The 23,071-nt window shown below is 35.6% G+C and overlaps 1 protein-coding gene across 3 annotated transcripts; it reads right to left on the bottom strand.

Moving 5' to 3' along the window:
- Nucleotides 1-1,126: 1,126 nt before the first annotated feature.
- On the bottom strand, nt 1,127-15,110 carry LOC123561564 (gamma-secretase subunit PEN-2-like). Of its 3 annotated transcripts, none has more exons than XM_045354027.2 (4): nt 15,018-15,110; nt 6,913-6,992; nt 5,831-5,935; nt 1,127-3,244 (listed from the first exon to the last, which is right to left on the bottom strand). In XM_045354027.2, exons 2-4 carry the CDS (start codon nt 6,971-6,973, stop codon nt 3,105-3,107), a joined length of 306 nt encoding a protein of 101 aa, XP_045209962.1. In that variant the 5' UTR covers nt 6,974-6,992; nt 15,018-15,110; the 3' UTR covers nt 1,127-3,104. The 3 variants fall into 3 exon arrangements, with proteins under 3 accessions (XP_045209962.1, XP_045209964.1, XP_045209965.1); XM_045354029.2 differs by lacking the exon at nt 15,018-15,110 and adding an exon at nt 10,171-10,531; XM_045354030.2 differs by lacking the exon at nt 15,018-15,110 and adding an exon at nt 9,082-9,298.
- Nucleotides 15,111-23,071: the final 7,961 nt, after the last annotated feature.

Here is a 23,071-nt window from a genome sequence, read left to right as displayed (position 1 = left end):
ATAATTTAAGTAATTATTATCTTGGAATAAAGTTTATACTTGAAAGAGGTATAACATTATCAGTGACTTTTTTAAACAAATCTTAAGAGTACCTGAGAAATCATAGTACAGTACAATTGTGGTTAGAGTTACAAATCAGTCTGATTGATGTGCAACATTTGGTTTACATCAATTTGTAACAATTTTTTGATTAAAGTAGATGGTATAATATAGACTACTGCATACATGTTGTATACAGATATAAGTTTTATGAAATAAAAAAGTTGTTATCATTGAATATTTGAAACAATTTTTCTAGTCACGGTGTGTGAACAAATAAAAATATACCTTTCTTTATCTACCAGTTTGAATCAGAAACAACTTTATCTATAAGATGTTTTATAAATCAATTATATGTACTTTGACCACATTTTATAAATATGTTTTTTTTTTTGTTTTTTTTTTTTGTTTTTTTTTAAATATTATAGCACCACTTTCATGATAATCGCATTTAGAGATGCTTAACATATTAACAGCCACTTCAGGCAAGAAATTCATTCTCTAAAGCCCCCAAGAACAAGATAGAGAGACAGAAATGTTAGATATAGTCATGTCTGGCTAACATAGCTTAGATTTCTTTGATTCTTTAATGTGCCTGCTGAAGAGAACAGATACATATTATCCTGCTCCTTCCAGAGTTAAAATCGGTACTGAGTAAGTGGGAAATACTATGAACAGCAGTTTAGTAATTCCTGTGCCCAAAACAAAGTTTGTACTCCCAAAATAATCCTGCTTTGAGTGGTAATGTGCCATAAGTAGCCATTTTGGCCAGTCCCTTGGCTAACTGCTGAGAACATGTTCAACTGTAATGTATACCCTTTAGCCTGCTGGCAGGAAGTGATTATGCCTTTGTGACCAGTGCAGACCAAGATCAGACTGCACATCTGAGCAGTCTGATCTGAGCAGTCTGATCATGGTCTGCACTGTTTGCTATTCAATCAGTAAATTTTCAGTGAATAACCCTTTAAATAATAAGTGGTACTGCCCAAATTGAATGATGGATCAGTCCATTTTAGAAATTTAGCAGGAAAAGGTTAATATATAGTGTAGCTGATCAGATGTCAAAGAAAATATGTCAACATGTACAAAAATTTCCTTGCATTATTTTATTACATATTTGACATTTTCAAAATAAAACAAAAAACAATCATTTTAGCACTTGCATACAAATTTACACAAGTATACAAGAGCATAGTAAAGGAATAAATACAGGCCACTGGTATCTGCAGGACTACACAACTTCTAAAACTCTTTCAGAATTCATGATTCATATTGATATACAATAAGTGAGTAAATCATTAAATGAGCCGTGACATGAGAAAACCAACATAGTGGCTTTGCGAACAGCATGGATCCTGACCAGACTGCACGGATGCGCAGGCTGGTCTGGATTCATGCTGGTCGCAAAGCCGCTATGTTGGTTTTCTCATGGCGCGTCTCAAATTTTTTTGTTATCTCACTATAATTAAAAATTTTCTAACCTTCATAATGCTAATTTTAAGCAGGTTCTAAAAATCATTAGTGAATAAGTTTAACATACTTTCTTTTACTATAACATATACATTTTTCTAGCCAAAAAGTCATATTTCAATGCAAAATATTAATAAGCAGTATGAGATTTCTATTTTAAAAGTCCTTAAACATCACATTCACTAAATACATTGCATTAACCTTGACAGCAAATTTGCATTTTACTTGCATAAACAACCACAAATGAAGGTGAAGAGCAGCAAAAAGTTGAGGCATTTTAATATAGTTATGCACGTTTGCTAAACTAAAAAGTAATTTTGTTAATCCATCAACCTTGAAAGGGCAAAGACAAAGTTGTCTTACTAATAAATCACTTTACATTATCTTAAAATGGATCTCTTAAACCATAAGCATGTCTTAAAAAAAAAAACAACATACAAACCTATATACAGACTTAGAAAAGTAAATGTTTATTTAAATAGTGAGAAATTTTATTACATTCAACAATGCAGAAAAACTTCTATTCATGAGATTGTCTTCAAAATTGTTATTTTCCAACATACTCCCATTATGAAAACTTGCTGAGGTCCAAATTTAAAGCCAAGCTTACAACCCTATCTTATTTCTTTTTCAAATATATCCTAAAGAGTTTTATCAATCTCTAACATAATAAAATCGTCGCAACAAGCAGCAATATCAAAAAAGACTAAAAGATTGTGAAAACAAAACAAGAAAGATGAATACAGGCCACTGGTCACATAATCGACAAGTTTACACAACTTCTTCAGAGACTTCTGGGAGAATTTATAGCAGGAAAACATAATTATAAACTACAGCACTGCTTCATATTTATATGCCACACCTTTCGTACTTCCTCTTGTTTTAGGAACACCCAAAGGCCATTTTTTGAAACTTGTTTCTAATATAGATGTATATTTGAAAAGAAAGAATAAAAAAAATATTCATATGGTATTCATATATGAAATACATGCAAAATGCTATTCATGTGTAAATATGAAGTTGTAGTCAAATTATACTTATGGAATTGTTTTCAGTGATGTAATAAATATAATGAAACATGTGGTACTTCAGCAGGCTTGAGTATCACAGCTGACCTCATGTCATCGTAAGTCCTTTTTCTCGTATTTTTCCGTGTTTGAGCCTCTCAAACAACATTTTGTCCATCCTCTTTCAAACATTGAGGGAACAGTGTTTTACTTCATAACAATGCAAGCAGTCAATTAAATTAAAGATAATTTTTATACAATGATTTTTTAGTTGGTCCACTGTAAAGAATACATTTAGGTTGAAACTTATTTTGGCATTAAAACTCACTTCACTTGGAGATCCAGCTCCATCAGAGAGGCGAACAATCACTGCTGTATGACATTTCGTATGACTGGGTGGGACTGACATTTAAAAATGTCATAAATCATTAAACTGTCTGAAATTCCACAACTCTGTTTCATATATACATGACATAAATTTACATTCCATACCCAGTCATGAAAAGCTGTCATACAAAGTTCTTTCACTGGCATTTCTTAAATAAAAATCAGCACATACTTGTTTACACAGATATTGTATTGGAAGCATCAAGGTTCTCCTCTCGGAATGATAAATGACATATAGTCTGCCGCAGCTCCCCACTCGGCACGTTTTAACTGAAATATTGTCACCCAAGTCACTATTATAGCTATCCATATCACCGAACCAATTATTGACCGAATCACATCTGAAATAAAAGAGTCACATTCAAAACATTTTACTAAAGACTAAATACTGTTGTTATATTATATGAACCGTGCCATGAGAAAACCAACATAGTGGGTGTGCGACCAGCATAGATCCAGACCAGCCTGCGCATCCGTGCAGTCTGGTCAGGATCCATGCTGTTCGCTAACAGTTTCTTCAATTCCAGTAGGCTTTAAAAGCGAACAGCATGGAGCCTGACCAGACTGCGCGGATGCGCAGGCTGGTCTGGATCCATGCTGGTCGCAAACCCAGTATGTTGGTTTTCTCATGGCACGGCTCATATATTAATGAAATAATGTAAAAAAAGACTTCAAAAAATATCAAACTTCAAAGGATTTCCAAGCGAACTCTTCAATATCAAAATGGGATTCTTACAGATAATTTACAGCTTCATGGAAGTTACCGTAACTATTTTACTCAGTACAATAATTATGCGACAAACATTCTGACCATGTTTCATTAAGATTCACTCAATGTTGTAAGCAGTAACATTCTGAACAATGGAAGACCTACACTGGATCATCCACAAATACAGCTCACTCTGAACCTTTTGGTTGTTTCTATAGAGGTAGACAATAAGAATGGTGATCAGTCTAAAAAAATAATTTTTTTTTCAGTTTTATCAAGGTTATATTGTCCAACTTCCTTTTTTCACAATTTTAGCCTTGTAGTCACAAAAATAAACATTCTACAACAAAGTTCCTAATTAAACTCCCAAAGAAGGCAAAAATGTACCATAAAAGTTATTAACACTAGATGCCCACGGGCAACATGTCGAGCCTGTCAGCTGTCAAAACGACAGGGAGCTGCACACGACACTCTGTCGCATTGAGGCAAACATTTATGCCAAATAAGTAAATTTAAAAAAAAAAAAAAAAAAAAAAAAAAAAAAAATTATAAGTCCGCATAAAAATCCTTACTAGTAGAGATAGGTCAAAATACATCTCAAAATTGGATGTAACATGCATGTTGTACTACCGAAAAGTGGTCCTGATTTTTCCCTACGACCAGTAATAAAATAGTTACAATATAAGCTATTTATAGTAACAACAAAGGGAAGTAATTCTAGGTTCTTGCGCATGACACTCCGTCTCATGATGGTGAACAATTGTGCCAAGTTACATCAAAATCCCTCTATGCATGAAAAAGAAATGCTCCGGACAACGTCATTCTTGTATCTGACCTTTGACCTCTAATTCTAACACGATCTGCAGCAATTGCTATATAAACATATAGTGAAATCGCCTATACATGAATCTACGATAAAATATGGTTGGCTGTTACATTTCACCCCCCTATGATTGTCGCACAAGAGATTCTACTTCAGTTCCATCACATACCAATTATTTCAGGGCCAAACATTTACAGCATTTCAAAAACAAAAATATGATAAAAAGTCATACTGACTTATGTGTAGGACCGTAAAACACGTTTTGATCTCTACAAGCAAATTCAATTAGCTTAATTAAGATTCAGCGGTGACGTCATGAATGTATGACATAAAGTATGTCATCATAAAGATGTGACGTCATATAAAAGTTAAGCTCGTAACTTGTAACACAGGGTCAACTCGCCTAATTTGATGATTCTCTTCATAATTAGTTTGCGAGCTGTTAGATTACTAATTCATAAATACTGCTCAAAATTCTGATAAAAAGAAACAAATATCTATACGTTCCATTGGCTATGCAACTCTTTCTAACCATAGGGGGTAAATTGTAACATCATATGTTCCGAATGACGTATTACGCTGGAAATGTAGTACTGTAAAATGCAAAGTATTTGCATTGTTAGAATCGAAATAATAAATATGTTCCAATAATTTTATCAAGTAATAAAACATGGGCAGTCGCCTGGATGTGAATAATTAAATCACTCGTGCTACGCACTCGTGATTTAATTATTACGCATCCAAACTCCTGCCCATATTTTATTAACTGATAAAATATAGGAACAGATTTATTATTTCTTAAGTGTGACCTTGACCTTAGACCTAAGGACCTGGTTCTTGGCGCATGACACTCCGCCTCATGGTGGTGAACATTTATGCCATGTTACATCAAAATCCCTCCATGCATGAAGAAGACATGCTGCGGACAAAGTTGTCATTCTTGTATCCTTTGACCTCTAAGTGTGACCTTGACATTAGACCTAGGGACCCGATTCTTGTGCATGACACTCCGTCTCATGATGGTGAACAATTGTGTCAAGTTACATCAAAATCCCTCCATGCATGAAGAAGCAATGCTCCGGACAAAGACGTTATTGAATTTGACCTTTGACCTCTGTGACCTTGACCTTTGAGATAGGAACCTGGGGTTTGTGCATGGCACTTTGTCTCACTGAGGTTAACATTCATGCCAAATATAAACAAAATTGCTCCATGCATGTCAAAGTTATGGTCCGGACAAACAAATCCGGATGGCCGAACAGCCATTTGGACAACTATGTCTTCGCTTCCGCAAGCGGGCTCGACAATAAAACTGTATAATAATAACATTCAATGAAAATTTACATCTATTTTAACTGTCTTACTTTATACAAGTAACAAAATTTTGTTGCTTACATGTCCTTATCTGTTTCTGCTGTTCATATTGGGCTTTGAAGAATGCTTCTTTGAAAAACCATACAGAATTGACAAACCAAAGGAATGGTAGCATGGCAAAACCACCTGAAAAATAAAAGAAAAATGCATGTTTAAATGTCTTTATTACCCTACTTTTAGTAGAGCAACAAATAAACTGTCAGAGTCGATTGGATACTGCCCCCACCTGTGTATTGGCTAGTTAAAGTAGGTCAGGTTTATATTTTACTAATAATGCCAGTACAGCTATTACTAAGGCAGTCTAGAAGCTTTTTTCTATATTTTTGTTTTATGCACAATTTTCATTTCTCCAAGACTACCTAAAAGTGAACAAAGCTAGAATTTTGATGCTTAATTGACAACAAAGTCAAGACAAACTGATTAAGATTATGCTCAACAAATACAATGAGGAGAGTTGCCTTGGCATACCAAAAATAACCACCATCACATTAAGGCAAACATTTCTGGTAATTGTTTCCAGAACTGGACTAGATTAGGCATGACACTTAAGCCAAAAGTGCAAGTTTGAACTTGAAGTGCCTGATTTTTGTGCTTTCGTAATTTATATCCATACCATTGACTAAAATGATTGTAACTGTATTGTTTTGTTGTTGTTTTTTCAACAAGAGCCACAGGGATGCAGTGTTATTTCAAAAACAGAATCAGAAGTGTAATTTTATTCAAAAACAAACCTCATAAAATTTTTTGATAAAACCTAGATTTTTACCCATCAGATTGAGATGATCAAAATTTAATGTGTGCAAGACTGCTCCCTGCATGTGAAAGCTACAGTCCATACAGGAATGAACTTCTATACCTGAGGGTGACCTTGACCTTTCAGATATGGGCATAGGTCTCGAACAAAAAACACCTTGTCTCATTCATTAAAACATTTCTGGCAATTAATTCCAGGACTGTTCCATGTATGTGAAAGTGAGTCAAATATTGGGTGGGCATATGCAAACATGCGCACATAATCCAAACAGATATCATATTTTGTCAAACATATCACAAGTAGGCCCTAAAAAATATTAATAGTTTGACTGTTTTATATTAAATCTTACCTAGGTAGTATTTTCTACAAAGTTCAAGTTTATCTTCATTTTTCACTCTTCTTAAATCCATATTTGTATGTTCTGTAAACCTGCAGAAGAAAGTTGCAAAGACTAAGTCAGCAGATTTTCCATACTAAGGTCTAAAACAATCTTAATTCCTACAAACATGCCACATAATATACTGGTGGGTGAAGCATTTTGCACACATACTGAGAAAAATATTTTTTGTACTGAAACCATTTACCCAATGGTTTACAAACCCAAGTAAGATTCAAACTTTATGGCAAAGTTTGTAAGCATATATCCATTGCAAATTGTGAATATATTTACAAGACTAAACATATCTTTTTTAAATCATGTGAGCAGTTTAAATTAAACAATGTTAAGAAGTGGTTGTACAAATTGGTAACAATCTTGCCATAACTTCTCTAAGTGTCAAAAGTCAAAAAAGAAAGTATCTAAAAATCATTAGTCTTGATAAAGAAATAAACAGTTTTCTTAAAAAATCAGTTAGTTTTCAGTTCAATATTTGAACTGATGAAGATTCTTTAAAGACACTAGACATACAAGTTTTCTCACAAAGTGATCAAGCTACCAGTGAGGACTAGCTGCACCAAGGTTCATAGTCTCAATCATTTGGCTTATAGGGATGACTTGATTTATGACCTGATATTTTTAGTTGTCATCCCTCTAAGCCTTACCAATATCTGCATTTTACTGTTAGGAAAACGGAGACATTAAAAAATCCAAAAATGTTACAACATACTGGTCAGACTTACTTGCTCTCATAAATTAGACATTAATATTCATGTAGAAACTTCAAAATAGTTGAATATAACTCATTAATTTAAAATAAGAGACTTATTAAATCTTTGAAAATATGAAGTGACAGGTACGAGGAGAAATCTACCATGACACTAGTTTCAGTACACATCAGACTGACGATAACACTAAACTGCAGAAACAAAACACAAAATATATACTGGGTATACCAATTACCGTGAGTCATATATTCAGTGAAATTTATTTATAACAAAATGATTGTATGAAAGGATAAACTTTATTCTGTTTAATTTATTTATATTTTAGCTTGAGACCTTTGGCAAAAAATTCATCAAAATGTGTGAGGTAAAAGGTCCACTTTTGTTGTTCAAAGAATAGAGGTGGGGAATTTTAGCATTTTCTGGCATATACCTATTACCGTGAATTTCAACTTTCAATCTAAAGAAGTTGTTAAATTGATCTAAGACAATGAAAGGAAGCATTTCTATTTCACAATGGGTCAAACTAAATATGAAACAGATATGGCAGAAATAAGCAACTTCATTGAAAATTAGTGGAGAAAAATTGCAAAGATTAACCATAACGACCAGTCACTTAGCTAAATTCCTTAATAATTTCTAGGATCAGTGTGCAAAAAAAAAAGAATGACACTCTTAATTTTCAAAAATAGTTTTTCTAAAAAGCTAAGCACACTGAGCATAAATAATGAGAGAAAAAAAATGTAAAGCACTTATGTCAAGACTTTTGTGTCAAAACAGGACATTCGCGGTAATATGTATATCCCGGTAATTGGTACACACTGGTATACATTAATAAAATGTCCGCAACTTAAGTTTATGCTTTAATGTCAACATAAATTCAAATCATTATCAGTGATGTACCAGTAATTATTACAAATACTTTGTACATGTACCAGAAATTGTTCCCAACAGATTTCTATTGGTGATTTCCTAACAGAAACATGTGGAATAAGTTTGGACATGATGGGACAGTGACTGTCAAAAGTTATCACGCTGTCTCAAAACGTCCTATTATTTGGACTACAATGTGATGTTTTCGCACTATTTGTTTTGATGTTGCGTTTAAGGTAACCTAGTGTTCTGATTGCATTTGTTGTTATTCTGTTGATATGTGTGTTCCGGCTGAGGTCGTGGCTGATGTCGACACCAAGGTATTTTGCATCCTTAACTGGGGACAATGTCTGACCATGTAGCTTATAGTGGATCTGCTATGTGTAATGTGAAGGACCTGGCACTTGCTGGGTTAAATTCCATGTCCCACATTATTTCCCCAAGTTTCTAAGTTTAAAAGATCATTTTGTAACCTTTGGTGATCTGGGAGGGAGGAAACTGCAGGGTACACGGCTGTGTCATCTGAAAATAGCCGTAGGCCTACCTGATGATTTAATATTTTGCGACAGTCACAAGTTAATTATCACGCTGTCCCGAAATGTCCTATTATTTGGACTAGGGCCCTTAGGTTAATTTTTCTCTCCAAGGGTTTCTCTTGGGGCTAATTCGTTTCACTCAACCCGGGGCATGTCGGTCACATGGGCGGTAAGAAAATGATCTCGCCTGTTTATCAATAAACCAACATTTCGATGTATGCCGGCCACATGAGCTGCAAATACAAAAAAATAAATTTCCAATTTATTGCAATTTTCTTTTGTGGCCTGTTCCAAATAAGTTAGCAAATAGTTCTTGCAGTATGTTTCTACATCTACTGGTACTAACCCAAATTTCCAAATGTTTACGGTAAAGCAGCTGATTACCGAGCATGTGAAAAGTGCCCTGCAAGATTTTTTCATGCCAACTTTAAATTAGACCATTGTTTAGTGATCATACCGTAATTTCAACAAGAAACTTCACAAATTTTGATGAATTTTGAAAGCAAAAATAAATTTAGAATGTCCGTTCACGAGTCTAATTACGCCCGATGTCATATGCATATTTTCAACAACAACAACAACAACATATTTCCAAAATTCCTTAAAAAAACTGACTTTCAATGCAGTTTTTAATGATAAATAGCATCATTATTTGAGGAACTATCTCTGATTTAGCTTAGTTGGCCAAGTAAACTAAGCAAAAACTACTTTCCGATGACATTCCGAAAGTGTACCAGTATCCGGATAGTACATTTTGGATACATTTTTATAGAGTGTTATAGCACTGTTCTGTTATTAAAAATTAAATGAAATATAGAAAAAAAAACCTAATCAAAATAACATGAATTTTGATAAATATTAGTTTACAATATGCGACTATATGACCTGAAACTGACATTTTTATTATGCTGTAACATGATCTTGGGTTTATTGTTTTCTTAGGTAAAGATCTACGTATTACTAAATAAAAAAAATATAGTCAATTATATGGACGTGTTGGGACAGGACTCCTGTATTTTGGAAAAGGACTCTTCAAAATTTGGGCCCAAGGGTCCTGGGACTCTTGGGTTTTCAGGTCTAGTGGAACCCCTGTTTACCTGATTTTATATCACAAAAATACAGGATTTGCCGCTTTGCCTATCTCGCAAGACCGGCACACATTGGCGTACGCCGCATAGACCTGGGCAGTGCCGGAAAGCCGAACGAATGCCTAGCCGGTTGCACGCAGCGAAACGGCGTATGCCACAAGAGTGAAACAAATTGGCCCTTATTGTCTATTCTTGTTCTTCCGGATACAGTACAGGGCCCACTCTGTTTCATCTAATTTCACCACAGAAAAGGTCGTTATTGGTTCTGACGTAAAGAGAGGGATTGTGACCTATCACGTAAATATCTCATAATCACTTTTGACGTAAATTATTTGGACCAGAATCTACTACAGGGCCCACTCCATTTTAAATGTTAAGTCACCGTCAAACTTGATTCAGTTTCATTTAAATAAATGTTTGCTAAACTAGTAAAGGTATCTCTGAAAACCGATTTGATTAAAAGCCAAAGCAGCTTATTAACCCTATAAAAACGTTTATTTGTCAGTCAGGGGTGTAACTGTTTTAAGTTATGTAACCTATTTCAGTTACTTTTTCAAGCATTTTATAACCTGTATTAGTTATAAAATATAGATAACCCAGGTAAGTTATTCAAAAAAAGCCTTTTTTCTGTTCTCACAAAGTGACCTTTAAAGTGTAATTATTAGCAAACTGTGGTTAATCAAATTCTCTTTTAGTCTGATCATGACCTGATGAGCATAATGGGATATTAAGAGTTTTATAGCTTTAAAACCATTTGCGTAAGACTTTATCAGCCTTGTGTAAAAAAATTTACTGCATAGCAGCAAAGAAGTACAAGAGGACCATGATGGTCCTGAATCGCTCACCTCTTCCCACATGACCCAGTTTTGAGTATGACGTCGTTTTTTCTATTATTTGACATAGTGACCTAGTTTTTGAGTTCATGTGACCCTGTTTTGAACTTGACCTAGATATTATCAAGATAAAAATTCTGACCAATTTTCATGAAGATCCATTGAAAAATATGGTCTCTAGGTTTTTCTATTATTTGACCTTTTGACCTAGTTTTCGAAGGTACGTGACCCTGTTTTGAATTTTACCTAGATATCATCAAGATGAACATTCTCACTAATTTTCATGAAGATCTCATGAAAAATATGGCCTCTAGAGAGGTCACAAGGTTTTTCTATTTTTATACCTACTGGCCTAGTTTTTGACCGCACATGACCCAGTTTCGAAACTGACCTAGATATCATCAAGGTGAACATTCAGATCAATTTTCATGAAGATCCATTGAAAAATATGGCCTCGAGAGAGGTCAAAAGATTTTGATAATTTTAGACCTACTGACCTAGTTTTTGACCGCAGCTGACTCAGTTTCAAACTTGACCTAGATATCATCAAGATGAACATTCAGATCAACTTTCATACAGATCCCATGAAAAGTATGGCCTCTAGAGAGGTCACAAGGTTTTTTATTATTTGACCTACTGACCTAGTTTTTTATGGCACGTGACCCAGTTTCAAACTTGACCTAAATATCATCAAAATGAACATTCTGACCAATTTTAATGGAGATCCATTCACAAGTATGGCCTCTAGAGAGGTCACAAGGTTTTTCTATTTTTAGACCTACTGACCTAGTTTTTGACCGCACATGACCCTGTTTTGAACTTGATCTAGATATCATCAAGATGAACATTCAGACCAATTTTCATACAGATCCAATGAAAAATATGGCCTTTAGAGAGGTCACAAGGTTTTTCTATTATTTGACCTACTGACCTAGTTTTTGATGGCACGTGACCCAGTTTCGAACCTGACCCTGATATCATCAAGGTGAACGTTCTGACCAATTTTTATGAAGATGTCATGAAATATATGGCCTCTAGAGAGGTCACAAGGTTTTTCTATTTTTAGACCTACTGACCTAGTTTTTGACAGCACTCGACCCAGTTTCGAACTTGACCTAGATATCATCAAGATGAACATTCAGACCAACTTTCATACAGATCCCATGAAAAATATGGCCTTTAGAGAGGTCACAAGGTTTTTCTATTATTTGACCTACTGACCTAGTTTTTGACGGCACGTGACCGAGATTCGAATTTGACCTAGATATCATCAAGGTGAACGTTCTGACCAATTTTCATGAAGATCTCATGAAATATATGGCCTCTAGAGTGGTCACAAGGTTTTTCTATTTTTAGACCTACTGACCTAGTTTTTGACGGCACGTGACCCAGTTTCGAACTTGACCTAGATATCATCAAGATGAACATTCTGACCAACTTTCATAAAGATCCCATGAAAAATGTGACCTCTAGAGTGGTCACAAGGTTTTTCTATTTTTAGACCTACTGACCTAGTTTTTGACCACACGTGACCCAGTTTCGAACTTGACCTAGATATCATCAAGATGAACATTCTGACCAACTTTCATGAAGATCCCATGAAAAATGTGACCTCTAGAGTGGTCACAAGGTTTTTCTATTTTTAGACCTACTGACCTAGTTTTTGACCGCACGTGACCCAGTTTCAAACTTGACCTAGATATCATCAAGATGAACATTCTGACCAATTTTCATAAAGATCCCATGAAAAATGTGACCTCTAGAGTGGTCACAAGCAAAAGTTTACGGACGGACGGACGCACGCACGGACGGACGGACGACGGACGACGGACACTGCGCGATCACAAAAGCTCACCTTGTCACTTTGTGACAGGTGAGCTAATAAAATACACAGAATGGCAACTGGCTGTAATCTCGCGTGAGCTCGTGTCAGAGCGTGATTCGGCGTTATCTTACTAAAAACAAACATCGGCCAGCATGGAGTTACAATTTGTACCTTTAAAACTACATTTAAAATACATGTTCGCTTCTAAAACAAAATTAGTTTAATATGAAATGGTCTTAAGACACGAAGTACACGTTTTTGTTTTGACATCGAAAGAAGCGTGGTCATACGGTGATAATTATTTTACGGATGAATAATTGCTTTCGCATACAAAATGGCGCATGGAGAAAGCGCCACTTCCGGTAAACGAGATCTCGTTTGTTTGTCACGGGAGGTTGGCGAGATTTGCTCGGCATTATCCTGTTATTTGGAACGGGTTCCATATAAATATTTTACCATATTTTACAGCAAAATGGACGTTGTTTCATTCCGAACCGGATAACCTCTTTGGAACTACTTTTTTTAGTAAAGAATAATTTAATATAACAATACTTCGATTTATTCCGTATAGCTTTTTAAATACTGTCAAATCATTCAATTCACTTCTATTGGATAACACATATTGTCTCCAAAAAAGGGTATGAATGAAAAACAAGTGCGTTCCAAATAACAGGAGTATATATATAGAGAGAGAGTTGTGATTCTAAATAGTGCCTCGCAAGGGGAAGGTATCCCCGGGAAAAGGGTTTTCTTTGGGGGATACATTTCTTCAGAAAATGGGGCTTGGCAATCTTTTGGGGGTTAAAAGTGTCTGAAAATGGAATTTTTTAGAGAGAAATGCCTAATTTTAGGATGCGTTCCAAATAACAGGAGTATATATACGCGACGAATTAGGTCAAGTAAGAATTGACTGTATTCATCCGCCATTGAAGAAATACTATCTGGGGCGGAGCCATCTGGGGCAAGTTTCATTCATAAAACAATACAACTTAGCAACTCACCTGGCAGAATGTAGGCTTCGATTTAATCCGTATTGTTATCCAATTTATGTATTTATAAAATATTTGAACTGCCAAAGTTAAGTTTCTGCTGTGGATGTGACACGTGCTTCAGTAAATTCGTCACGTATATATACTCCTGTTATTTGGAACGCATCCTAAAAAAAGGCATTCCTTTTGAAAAAGTCCCATGTACAGACACTTTTAACCCCCAAAAGTATGCCAAGCCCCATTTTCTGAAGAATTATATCCCCCAAAGAAAACCCTTTTCCGGGGATACCTTCCCCTTGGGCGAAAGGAATAATCAAGAAGTTTTTAAAAGTGGATGGAAATTAAGATAACAATTAAGATTACAATGTTTCAAACAACAGATACGAGTACCTAGACGGTAGGATAAGATCGTATGTACACCGAAATATCCGACAGTAACACAGGTGCGTAGTAATACTTTGTAAACAAATCTGACCTAATTCGTCGCGTATATATACTCCTGTTATTTGGAACGCATACTAAATATTTCTTTTTTTCTTTAAAAAATGCAATTTTCAGACACTTTTAATCCCCAAAAGATTGCCAAGCCCCATTTTCTGAAGAAATATATCGCCCAAAGAAAACCCTTTTCCCGGGGAAACCTTCCCCTTGCAAGGCATTTTTAGTATCTTAACTCGCTCGCTATATATATACTCCTGTTATTTGGAACGCCCTTGTTTTTCTTTTATATCTATTGTTTAGAGGCAAGAGGTGGAATTAATTAAAGTAATTGAATGATTTGACTCTATTTAAAAAGAATTACGGAATAAATCGAAGTATTATTACAAAAGAATTGATCATCATTATCAATTAAAAAATGAATTAAAAGTGGTTATTCGGTTCGGAATGTAAACATCGTCCATTTTGCCGTACGGTATTATTAAATATTTGTTAAGAACGCGTTCCAAATAACAGGATAATGCCATTTGCTCTATATCCTTTCAAGTTGCCATCTATCTATTCATTTTTATAGCTCTTTGATAGCAGGAAAGCTAAAAGGCCCAGGATTCAGGAAATGACTGCATTAGTCACATTCAAAATGAGGAATTGACACAGGATGGCTTTGTAATATTTTATGATAACTGAAACAAGTTATGAAAGTGAACACAATAACTCAAATGGGTTATAAACTGTGATAACTTGAAACAGTTACACCCTGACTGTTTGTACCTTCTTTTCTCAGCAATAATTTCACTTCCTTGAGTTCTTTATTCTTGACGTCATCAGATATTGTGTAGTATTAGTTAGTGTAGTATTCTCGGTGTTTTGGGGTGTATTTGGGTGTCTTGGGGTGATAAGCCCTTCCGGTATTAGTTTAAATACCGTAATGTATGTTTATGAAGGTAATGATGCAAAATGAGGCGTATTGCTACATACAGTATGGGGGATACTTTGCCGGAAACTTTATTTACATCGGATATTACATATCGAAATAATAAGCAATATTCTGTATCTGTATCTGTATGGTGCTACGTCGCAGTTGATCAGGTCGGATATCCGGGCACTTCAGCGTATCGCGTTGCGTAGCAACAAGCGGAGGTGACAGCAAACGCTAAATTGTAATTGAAAAGCGTTTCATGTCTCACTAGTGCTGGTTGTTTTTCTTTGCTTAAAGTAAAATTTTGGGCAATATTAATAAGTCAGTGAATTTATAATGTAGCATGATGTTCCAGAAAACACTCCCGAGAAAGAAACCTTTCTTTTTTAGGTTTCAGACGTGATATTCATCATTGATCCGTGTAAGCTGCAAGGTCTCATATTTGTGACGGACTGGATAAAAATTATAATTTAAAAAAATCGGAGGTCTTTTTAAAGTAAATAAAACAGAAAATCTATTTCATCTAATTAGGTTTCTCCATTCGTTTCACTTTTCTCGTTCTATTTAGTAGCCTGCCATTAAAATAGTTCTGAAAGCCAGATAGCTTATACTGTGGTGTCAAAAGTGATTCAGTCACTCCAAATTTAATCAAATCAACACCTCTTACCTAAATTCTCATTCGTATGAAATTTAATGAGAGGTGTCATAATTTAAACACATTATGCGTAAATACTGGAGAAGGGATTTTTTTTCTCCCTCGAAGGCTATCAGGATCACAATAGCATTTATAACACAAAGCGGTTTTTTATATGTTACAATTGTTTTAAATGTAATATGACATCTAGAGCTACTGTGTTACACGCGGAGATAAAATGATATATATAATAACTGCATGCTAGTTTCTTTTTTACGAAAAGCCAGGACGTATCAATAAATTGATGACTTCCAATTACGAAAATACTAAAAAAAAATACTGATCTCTGTTTTGTCAATTATTTAAAACTGAGAACGATAATTTGCACGCTTTCCATTTTTTTTTTGTTAATTGTTAGACTGTCACAATTGACTGCTTCCACATACCACAAAATTAAAGCATTCATTCCAGTCATAAATCACTATGGAAACCAATCAGTATGTGGTATATTGATGAAAATCAGTTTTGACCAGTTCCTATATATTGACTATTACTTTTTAATAGATTGATTTCCTGTTTGTTTTATCCCTCTGATGTACCCCTTCGGGGCCTTATGGTAATTTCCTGTCTTATCCATTTGATGTATGCCTTCAGGGTCTTATGATATTTGGAAGATGCACATTATTGTTATTTGCGTGTCAATTGACAAAGGGATTAATAGAGCTGCTACATAAAAAAAAAACTTTATCCAATACACATGCCCGAACATTTAGTTCATTTGAAACTTTAAAATTAATTCACCAAACTATTTTTTGGCTGGAGGGACATTTCTTCAAAAAAAAAAAAATGTCTGCAATAAGATTACATATAGAATAAAGTATAAGTTTTCAACTTTATTTAAATGACTTTCATACTTAATGTACTTCGACATTATAGCATTTTACGTTAACTAAATAAAATATATCGCACAAAGTACATTTCAGAAAATGGCAACAATATAATTATTTCAGAGCATTAAAACATTTAGAAAATCAGCTTATTTAAAAAAGACATAAAAATATCAGAAAACTAATTTACTATTTATTTGATCTGTTCTTTCTTAAAAAGAAAAAAAAATTCAAGACACTTGAAAGAGATGAAAGAAACAACTGCTACGATTTCAAGCAAAGAAGTTGAATAAAAAAAATGTTTTGTTCTCAGATATTTAGTTTAGATTAATATATATATAGCAAACTGAGAAAATGTTGAATAAGCTTGGGAACTTGTTTTAATTATACCTGATCTGTAGCGCCGAAGAGCAGAAAATACATAATCTGTCACTTTTTCCAGACCGTTTTAAAATGCCACAAAATCAATTATCACAAAAACCCTACTTTTTTTGAAAAATATATAGATTGTACCATAGCGTAAGGACTGCAGATGATAAAAAAGATGACTCTTGATTTGTTTTATTTGAGAATTAAAACATCACAACCCACACCGCTAGTTAACCGTTACGAATTGCGAGGTCCTGCTTTCACCTCCAAGGTAATTTGCATAATCGATTGCTCCGGATGTGACGTCACGCCGACCTGATCAGTAACCAAATTATGCTGCCTTTTACACGACGGGGGAGTAAGCATTTAGTCAAAATGAGAGTTTGAGAGTCTATTTCTAAAACTATTCACAGTGTCTGCATTGATCACACTATCGTCAAGTCTATTCCAGTCATAGATGGTTCTGACAAAAAATGAATTCCTACAGTTTTCTGAATCAGCCTGAATTGGTTTGAAGCACTTAGAATTGTCTGTCACATAATTTTCCACAATATTTTTATATTCATATTTCGAGTAACGAGTAGCCCATATCGCTCATCTCTGCCTGTGGGGTTGGATGTAGTGGCCCTTGTTGATTGCCGATACCAGCCCTTCCACCACCTTGTACATCAGCATCTACCTCTGGTCTGTACGGCGATCTTGAGAAGTAGGTAGCTTCAAACGTTGAAGCCTTTCAGTTACACTCCCTTCCTTTCTTGATTGATAGTCCTTCATGATGAACCTGGCCACGGAACGTTGAATGTTTTCTAATTTCTCAATGTCATGCTTGATATAAGGATCCAAAATCACTGACCCATATTCAATTTTTGATCTCATTGCGCTAAATATGCGTTTTTCCTCCAAGATTGAGGATTGTGATGAAGATTTCTCCTTAAAAAGCCAAGCTCTAGTGGAATTTGCCTTTTTTCTCACTTGATCTATGTGTGTGTTCCTTTTCATTTTTTTCTGAGAAAGTGATGCCCAGGTAGGGTATCCTGTACTTGTTTGAGAATTTGTCCTTTCATGGTGTAAAAGTGAGAGGATGTTAGCTTAACACTCAGATGGTAACACTTTTTTACATTGAATTTCATTCCCCATTTTTCTGCCCAGTTTATCAGGTTATCAAGATCTTGTTGAAGTTTTATGTGATCAATAAAATATCTTGATTTTTTCTATAAAGCAAACAATCGTCTGCAAATAATCTTATTGTCGACTTAACACATTCTGACATGTCATTGATATGGCAAAGAAACATTAACAGCCCTAACACAGTTCCCTGAGGCACGCCTGATTCAACATTCACTTCATGAGAAGATTCACCCTCAACAACGACCTTCATTTTACGTTAAGTAAGAAAGTTATTAATCCATTGGAGAATTGGTCCGTGTATATATGCTTCAAGCTTTGATAGAAGTTTTCTGTGAGAGACTGTATCGAAAGCTTTGCTATAGTCCAGTATCAATACATCTGTCTGAGTGCTACTGTCAAAGGATTCTAACAAATCATGAGCTGTGACCACTAACTGCGTTTCACAGGAATAACCGGCACGAAAACCGTGGTTAAGAGATGTGAGGACCTTATGCTTGTCTAAGTGATCTAGCAGAAGTCGACAGATAATATGCTCCAACAGTTTCGAAGCCACACATGTGAGTGATACCGGGCGATAGTTTTCCGACAAGTGCCTATCACCTTTCTTAAACAATGGACCGATGTTTGCATTTCGCCAGTCTCTGGGCAACTCTCCAGAATCTACAGACTGCTGAAAGATATCTGTAAGCGCGGGAGCTATCTCTGAAGCACACTCCTGTAACACACGGTTTGGCAATTCATCAGGACCGGCTGCTTTGCTGATTTTGATATTATGAAGCAGCTTCATAACTCCCTTTTTATCGATGGTGAGAGATGGAATGTCACTTTACACGCGTAGGGAAGGACGGGATGTTGTCGTCACCATCCTTTGGAAACACTGACTGGAATTGTTCAATCAGTTTCTCAGCTTTCCCTTTACCATCCGTGATTACCAGATTTAATGGTGAAACTCCAATATTGTCTTCCTAGTATATATTAAAACAATTGTATAGAAGCTGCAATTATAATATGGATTTTAGTGTTAAGAGTTAAAAAGCATTTAGCACATTATACAAATAAAATATCTAAACATCTAAAACTATGACATTTGCCTATCTAGGATGTCACTTAAAAAAGGAAGAAAATGAATCACAGACAGATTTAATAAAAGACTCTTATATAAAAATCTTACAGTAAGTGAAACTGGTTTTGTTGTTTAGCATGAAGATCCATGATTAATGTCAGTAAAAGATTGGCAGATATCATAGCTTGCAACACAAAAAGTACAAGAGCAAACAAAATACATAAGCAAGTGTAACGAAAACTAAATACAAACAGAAAGACTATTGACTGCAAGTGAAATAATGAAAAAAAAAACAACAACATTTGAACAAACACAAGCACATGTACAACACAATTATAACTTCGACATTCTTTCCTTCTCTGAAACATGGCTTAACGCTTCTACGCTCAACAACGATCTTATTTTTGATGGCTTTCACGACCCAGAAAGGAAGGACCGACCTGCGAATAGCCACGGTGGAGTACTCCTGTATGTAAAAGAACAATTCAGATATAAGCGCCGACATGACTTGGAAATCCAAAGTGTCGAATGCATTTGGATTGAACTTATCACCAAAACAAAGCATATTCTCTTCGGTACATTCTATCGGCCTCCAAACACCACAGCTCCTGAACATTCTCTCATTGAAGACTGTATACATCTTGCTGTAGACACAGGCATACCTGATATAATCGTCACTGGAGACTTTAACATCAACATGCAAAACCCAGATGTCTCTAGAAAGATCAGCAGTTTATGCCAAAGACTCTCTCTCTCACAATGTATATCAGACCCAACGCACTTTACTGAAATTCGTCCTCACTAATCGACATTATTCTTACATCGAATCGTAGACTTATACACGTTTCTGGGGTTGGTGTACCATGCCTTGACCAAAAAGTGCGCTTTCACTGTCCAATTTTTGGCCTCCTCAATTTCAACAAATCTAAAATTCACACCTTCAAACGACATATATGGCTATTCGACAAAGGCAATTACCAATAACTATGAGAGAAAGCAGCAAACATAAACTGGCACCAACTTAAACATACAAACATAAATACATATACCAAAAACATCACAGACACTATTCTTAGCATTTCTAAATCTTGTATTCCAAACAAAGACGTTACCATCAGACCCAACGACCCACCCTGGTTCCCCCCAAACTTGAAAAAAAATGATCAGACAAAGGCGTAGATATTACAAGAAAGCTCAACACACAAACACAGAACATGACTGGTTGAAATTCAGAACACTTCGCAACAAAATAATAACTACCATCAGACAATCTAAGGAAAAACATATACACCAGCTAGCAACAAACCTCAAAACAATACAACAAAACTCTAAATCCTGGTGGGCGTGTTTGAAATCTTTCCTCAACCCAGCATCCTCTTTTTCTTCCTCCATTCCCCCTCTTCAAGACGGCGATGATATTGCAAAGGACGACCAAATGAAAGCAGACATTCTCAATGACTATTTTAGAGACCAGACACTTCTGAGTGAGCCCGAGAACATTGCACCGGAACTACAAGGTGATATACCTCCTCTGTCCGCAATGCCTCCGATCCAAGTATATCCTGATGAAGTCATGACCGTCTTGAAAACCTTACCTCTTGGTAAAGCAGCGGACCCAGATGGTATCAACAACAGAATCCTCAAAGAGCTCTGTAATGAATTATCCACTCCCTTGGCAGATTTGTTTAACAAATCTCTCACTTCATCCGAACATCCCGATACATGGAAGGAAGCATTTGTCACACCTATTTTCAAGGCAGGAGACCGATCTGTTCCTGGAAACTATTGTCCTATAGCTCTCTTTTCTACATCAGGGAAGGTCTTTGAAAGAATTGTCTTCAAACACACCTTCAATTATCTAACCTCACACAACCTTCTCACTCCTCTCCAAACAGGGTTCATCCCAGGGAACTCTACCACAAATCAACTTACATATCTGTATAACTTTTTCATTGAGGCCATTGACTCTGGAAAGGAAGTCAGAGCAGTCTTCTGTGATATTAGTAAAGCGTTTGATCGTGTTTGGCACACTGGTCTCTTGCTCAAGATGAAGAGTATGGGCATCGATACTGGTTCTCGTCATATCTTTCTCGTCGCAGACAAACTGTTGTAATCCCAGGTGCACAGTCTAAATGGAATACCATAAATGCTGGAGTACCACAGGGATCAATCTTGGGACCTTTTCTATTTCTAACATACATCAATGACATTGTCAGCAATATACAAGCCCATATTCGTCTTTTCGCCGATGACACAAGTCTCTATCTGGTAGTCGAGGATCCTCAATCTGCTGCATTTACTCTTAACTCTGATCTATCAACTATCTCAAACTGGGCTAAATCTTGGCTGGTGAAATTCAATCCGAAAAAGACCGAATCCCTTACCTTTTCTCGGAAAACTGGTACCAGGGCTCACCCAAGCTTACAATGAACGATGAGACGATCCAAGAAGTGACAAGTCACAAGCATCTTGGTGTTGTTCTTTCTGCCGATCTGAAATGGCACAATCACATCGACTATATTGTAGAGAAGGCTTACCGGCGTATCAACGTCATGCGAAAATTTGTCCTTGATCGCCACACTCTTGAAACCATCTATATCTGTTCATTCGTCCGATACTAGAATACGGGGACGTAGTCTTTGACAATTGTACTTTCCAAGAGAAAAACACTGTTGAAAAGATCCAACATGAGGCAGCTCGAATTGTAACTGGTACTACAAAGTTGATCTCGATTGCAAAACTCATGGGCGAAGTTGGTTGGGAAACACTTGAGTCTCGCCGACAAAAGCACAAACTACTTTTATACTAAAAAAAAAGCCAAAAATCTTGTTATCTAATCTCTGTCCTATGCCGGTTCAAAATCAAGCATACAGCCTCCGGAACCAGGATGACTACAGAGTTCCAAGAGCCAGGACTTTACTATTCTACAACTCCTTTCTCCCTTCTACGACACGAGCTTTCAACGATCTTCCTATCTGCGTTCGTAACTCACCAACTTTGTATTCATTAAAGAGGCATCTTTTCCCATCTTCTTCAAAAGTTCCGGCGCACTACTGGTAAAAGAAGGCTTCAGATCTACCACACTCGTATCCGAACTAACTGTAGCTCCTTAGCAGACGATTTGTTTTCTAAAAACATAATACTTTCACCTCTTTGTGAATGTGGTCAAAGAGACACTGCTCGGCACTTCTTTTTGGAATGTGAGCAGTATCAAAATATAAGACCAGAGTTAATAAATGGTATAAGTTTACACTGTCAAGTCTCTTTAAAAACTATCTTCTTTGGTAACACTGAACTTTCAGACACTGCAAATGAACAACTCTTTCTTGTGGTACACAGGTATATTGAGAAATCACGTCGTTTTGACTGATACTGCAATTATAAGGTAACCAAAACTCTCGGTCGCTCTTTTTTCATCTCTTTTACTTTCCACCTATCCTGTATACTTATAAAAATACCAAATTATCGCAGTCAAGTAAAGTTATATACAATCATCTGAAAATCTTTAACTACATCATCATTTCTCTCCTCACTATCTTATATTCGATTTACTTTCACTACTTTTTTTTTTCTTCTATCAAGCACAACCATAATTTCGTCAACTAGTATTATCAGTTTGAGACCCGCCATATCTTGTATCGATATTTAGTATGCTTTGGAAAAAGCTTCAGTAAGCATTAATTTGCTTTCAGCTTAATCCTTTTCATTTTTGTTGCGTTCAATATGTTTTCATGAAGCTGTATATAGACGAATAAAATATGTTTAAACCAATTATAACTACGAAAAATATAATAAAATGAGTAGTTGGCAAAGCAGAATTACAGT

The sequence above is a fragment of the Mercenaria mercenaria genome, chromosome 10 (genome assembly GCF_021730395.1).
Source record: "Mercenaria mercenaria strain notata chromosome 10, MADL_Memer_1, whole genome shotgun sequence".
NCBI lineage: Eukaryota > Metazoa > Mollusca > Bivalvia > Venerida > Veneridae > Mercenaria > Mercenaria mercenaria.
Note: the sequence above shows the minus strand (reverse complement) of the source record. Positions and strands in the feature narration are given on the sequence as shown.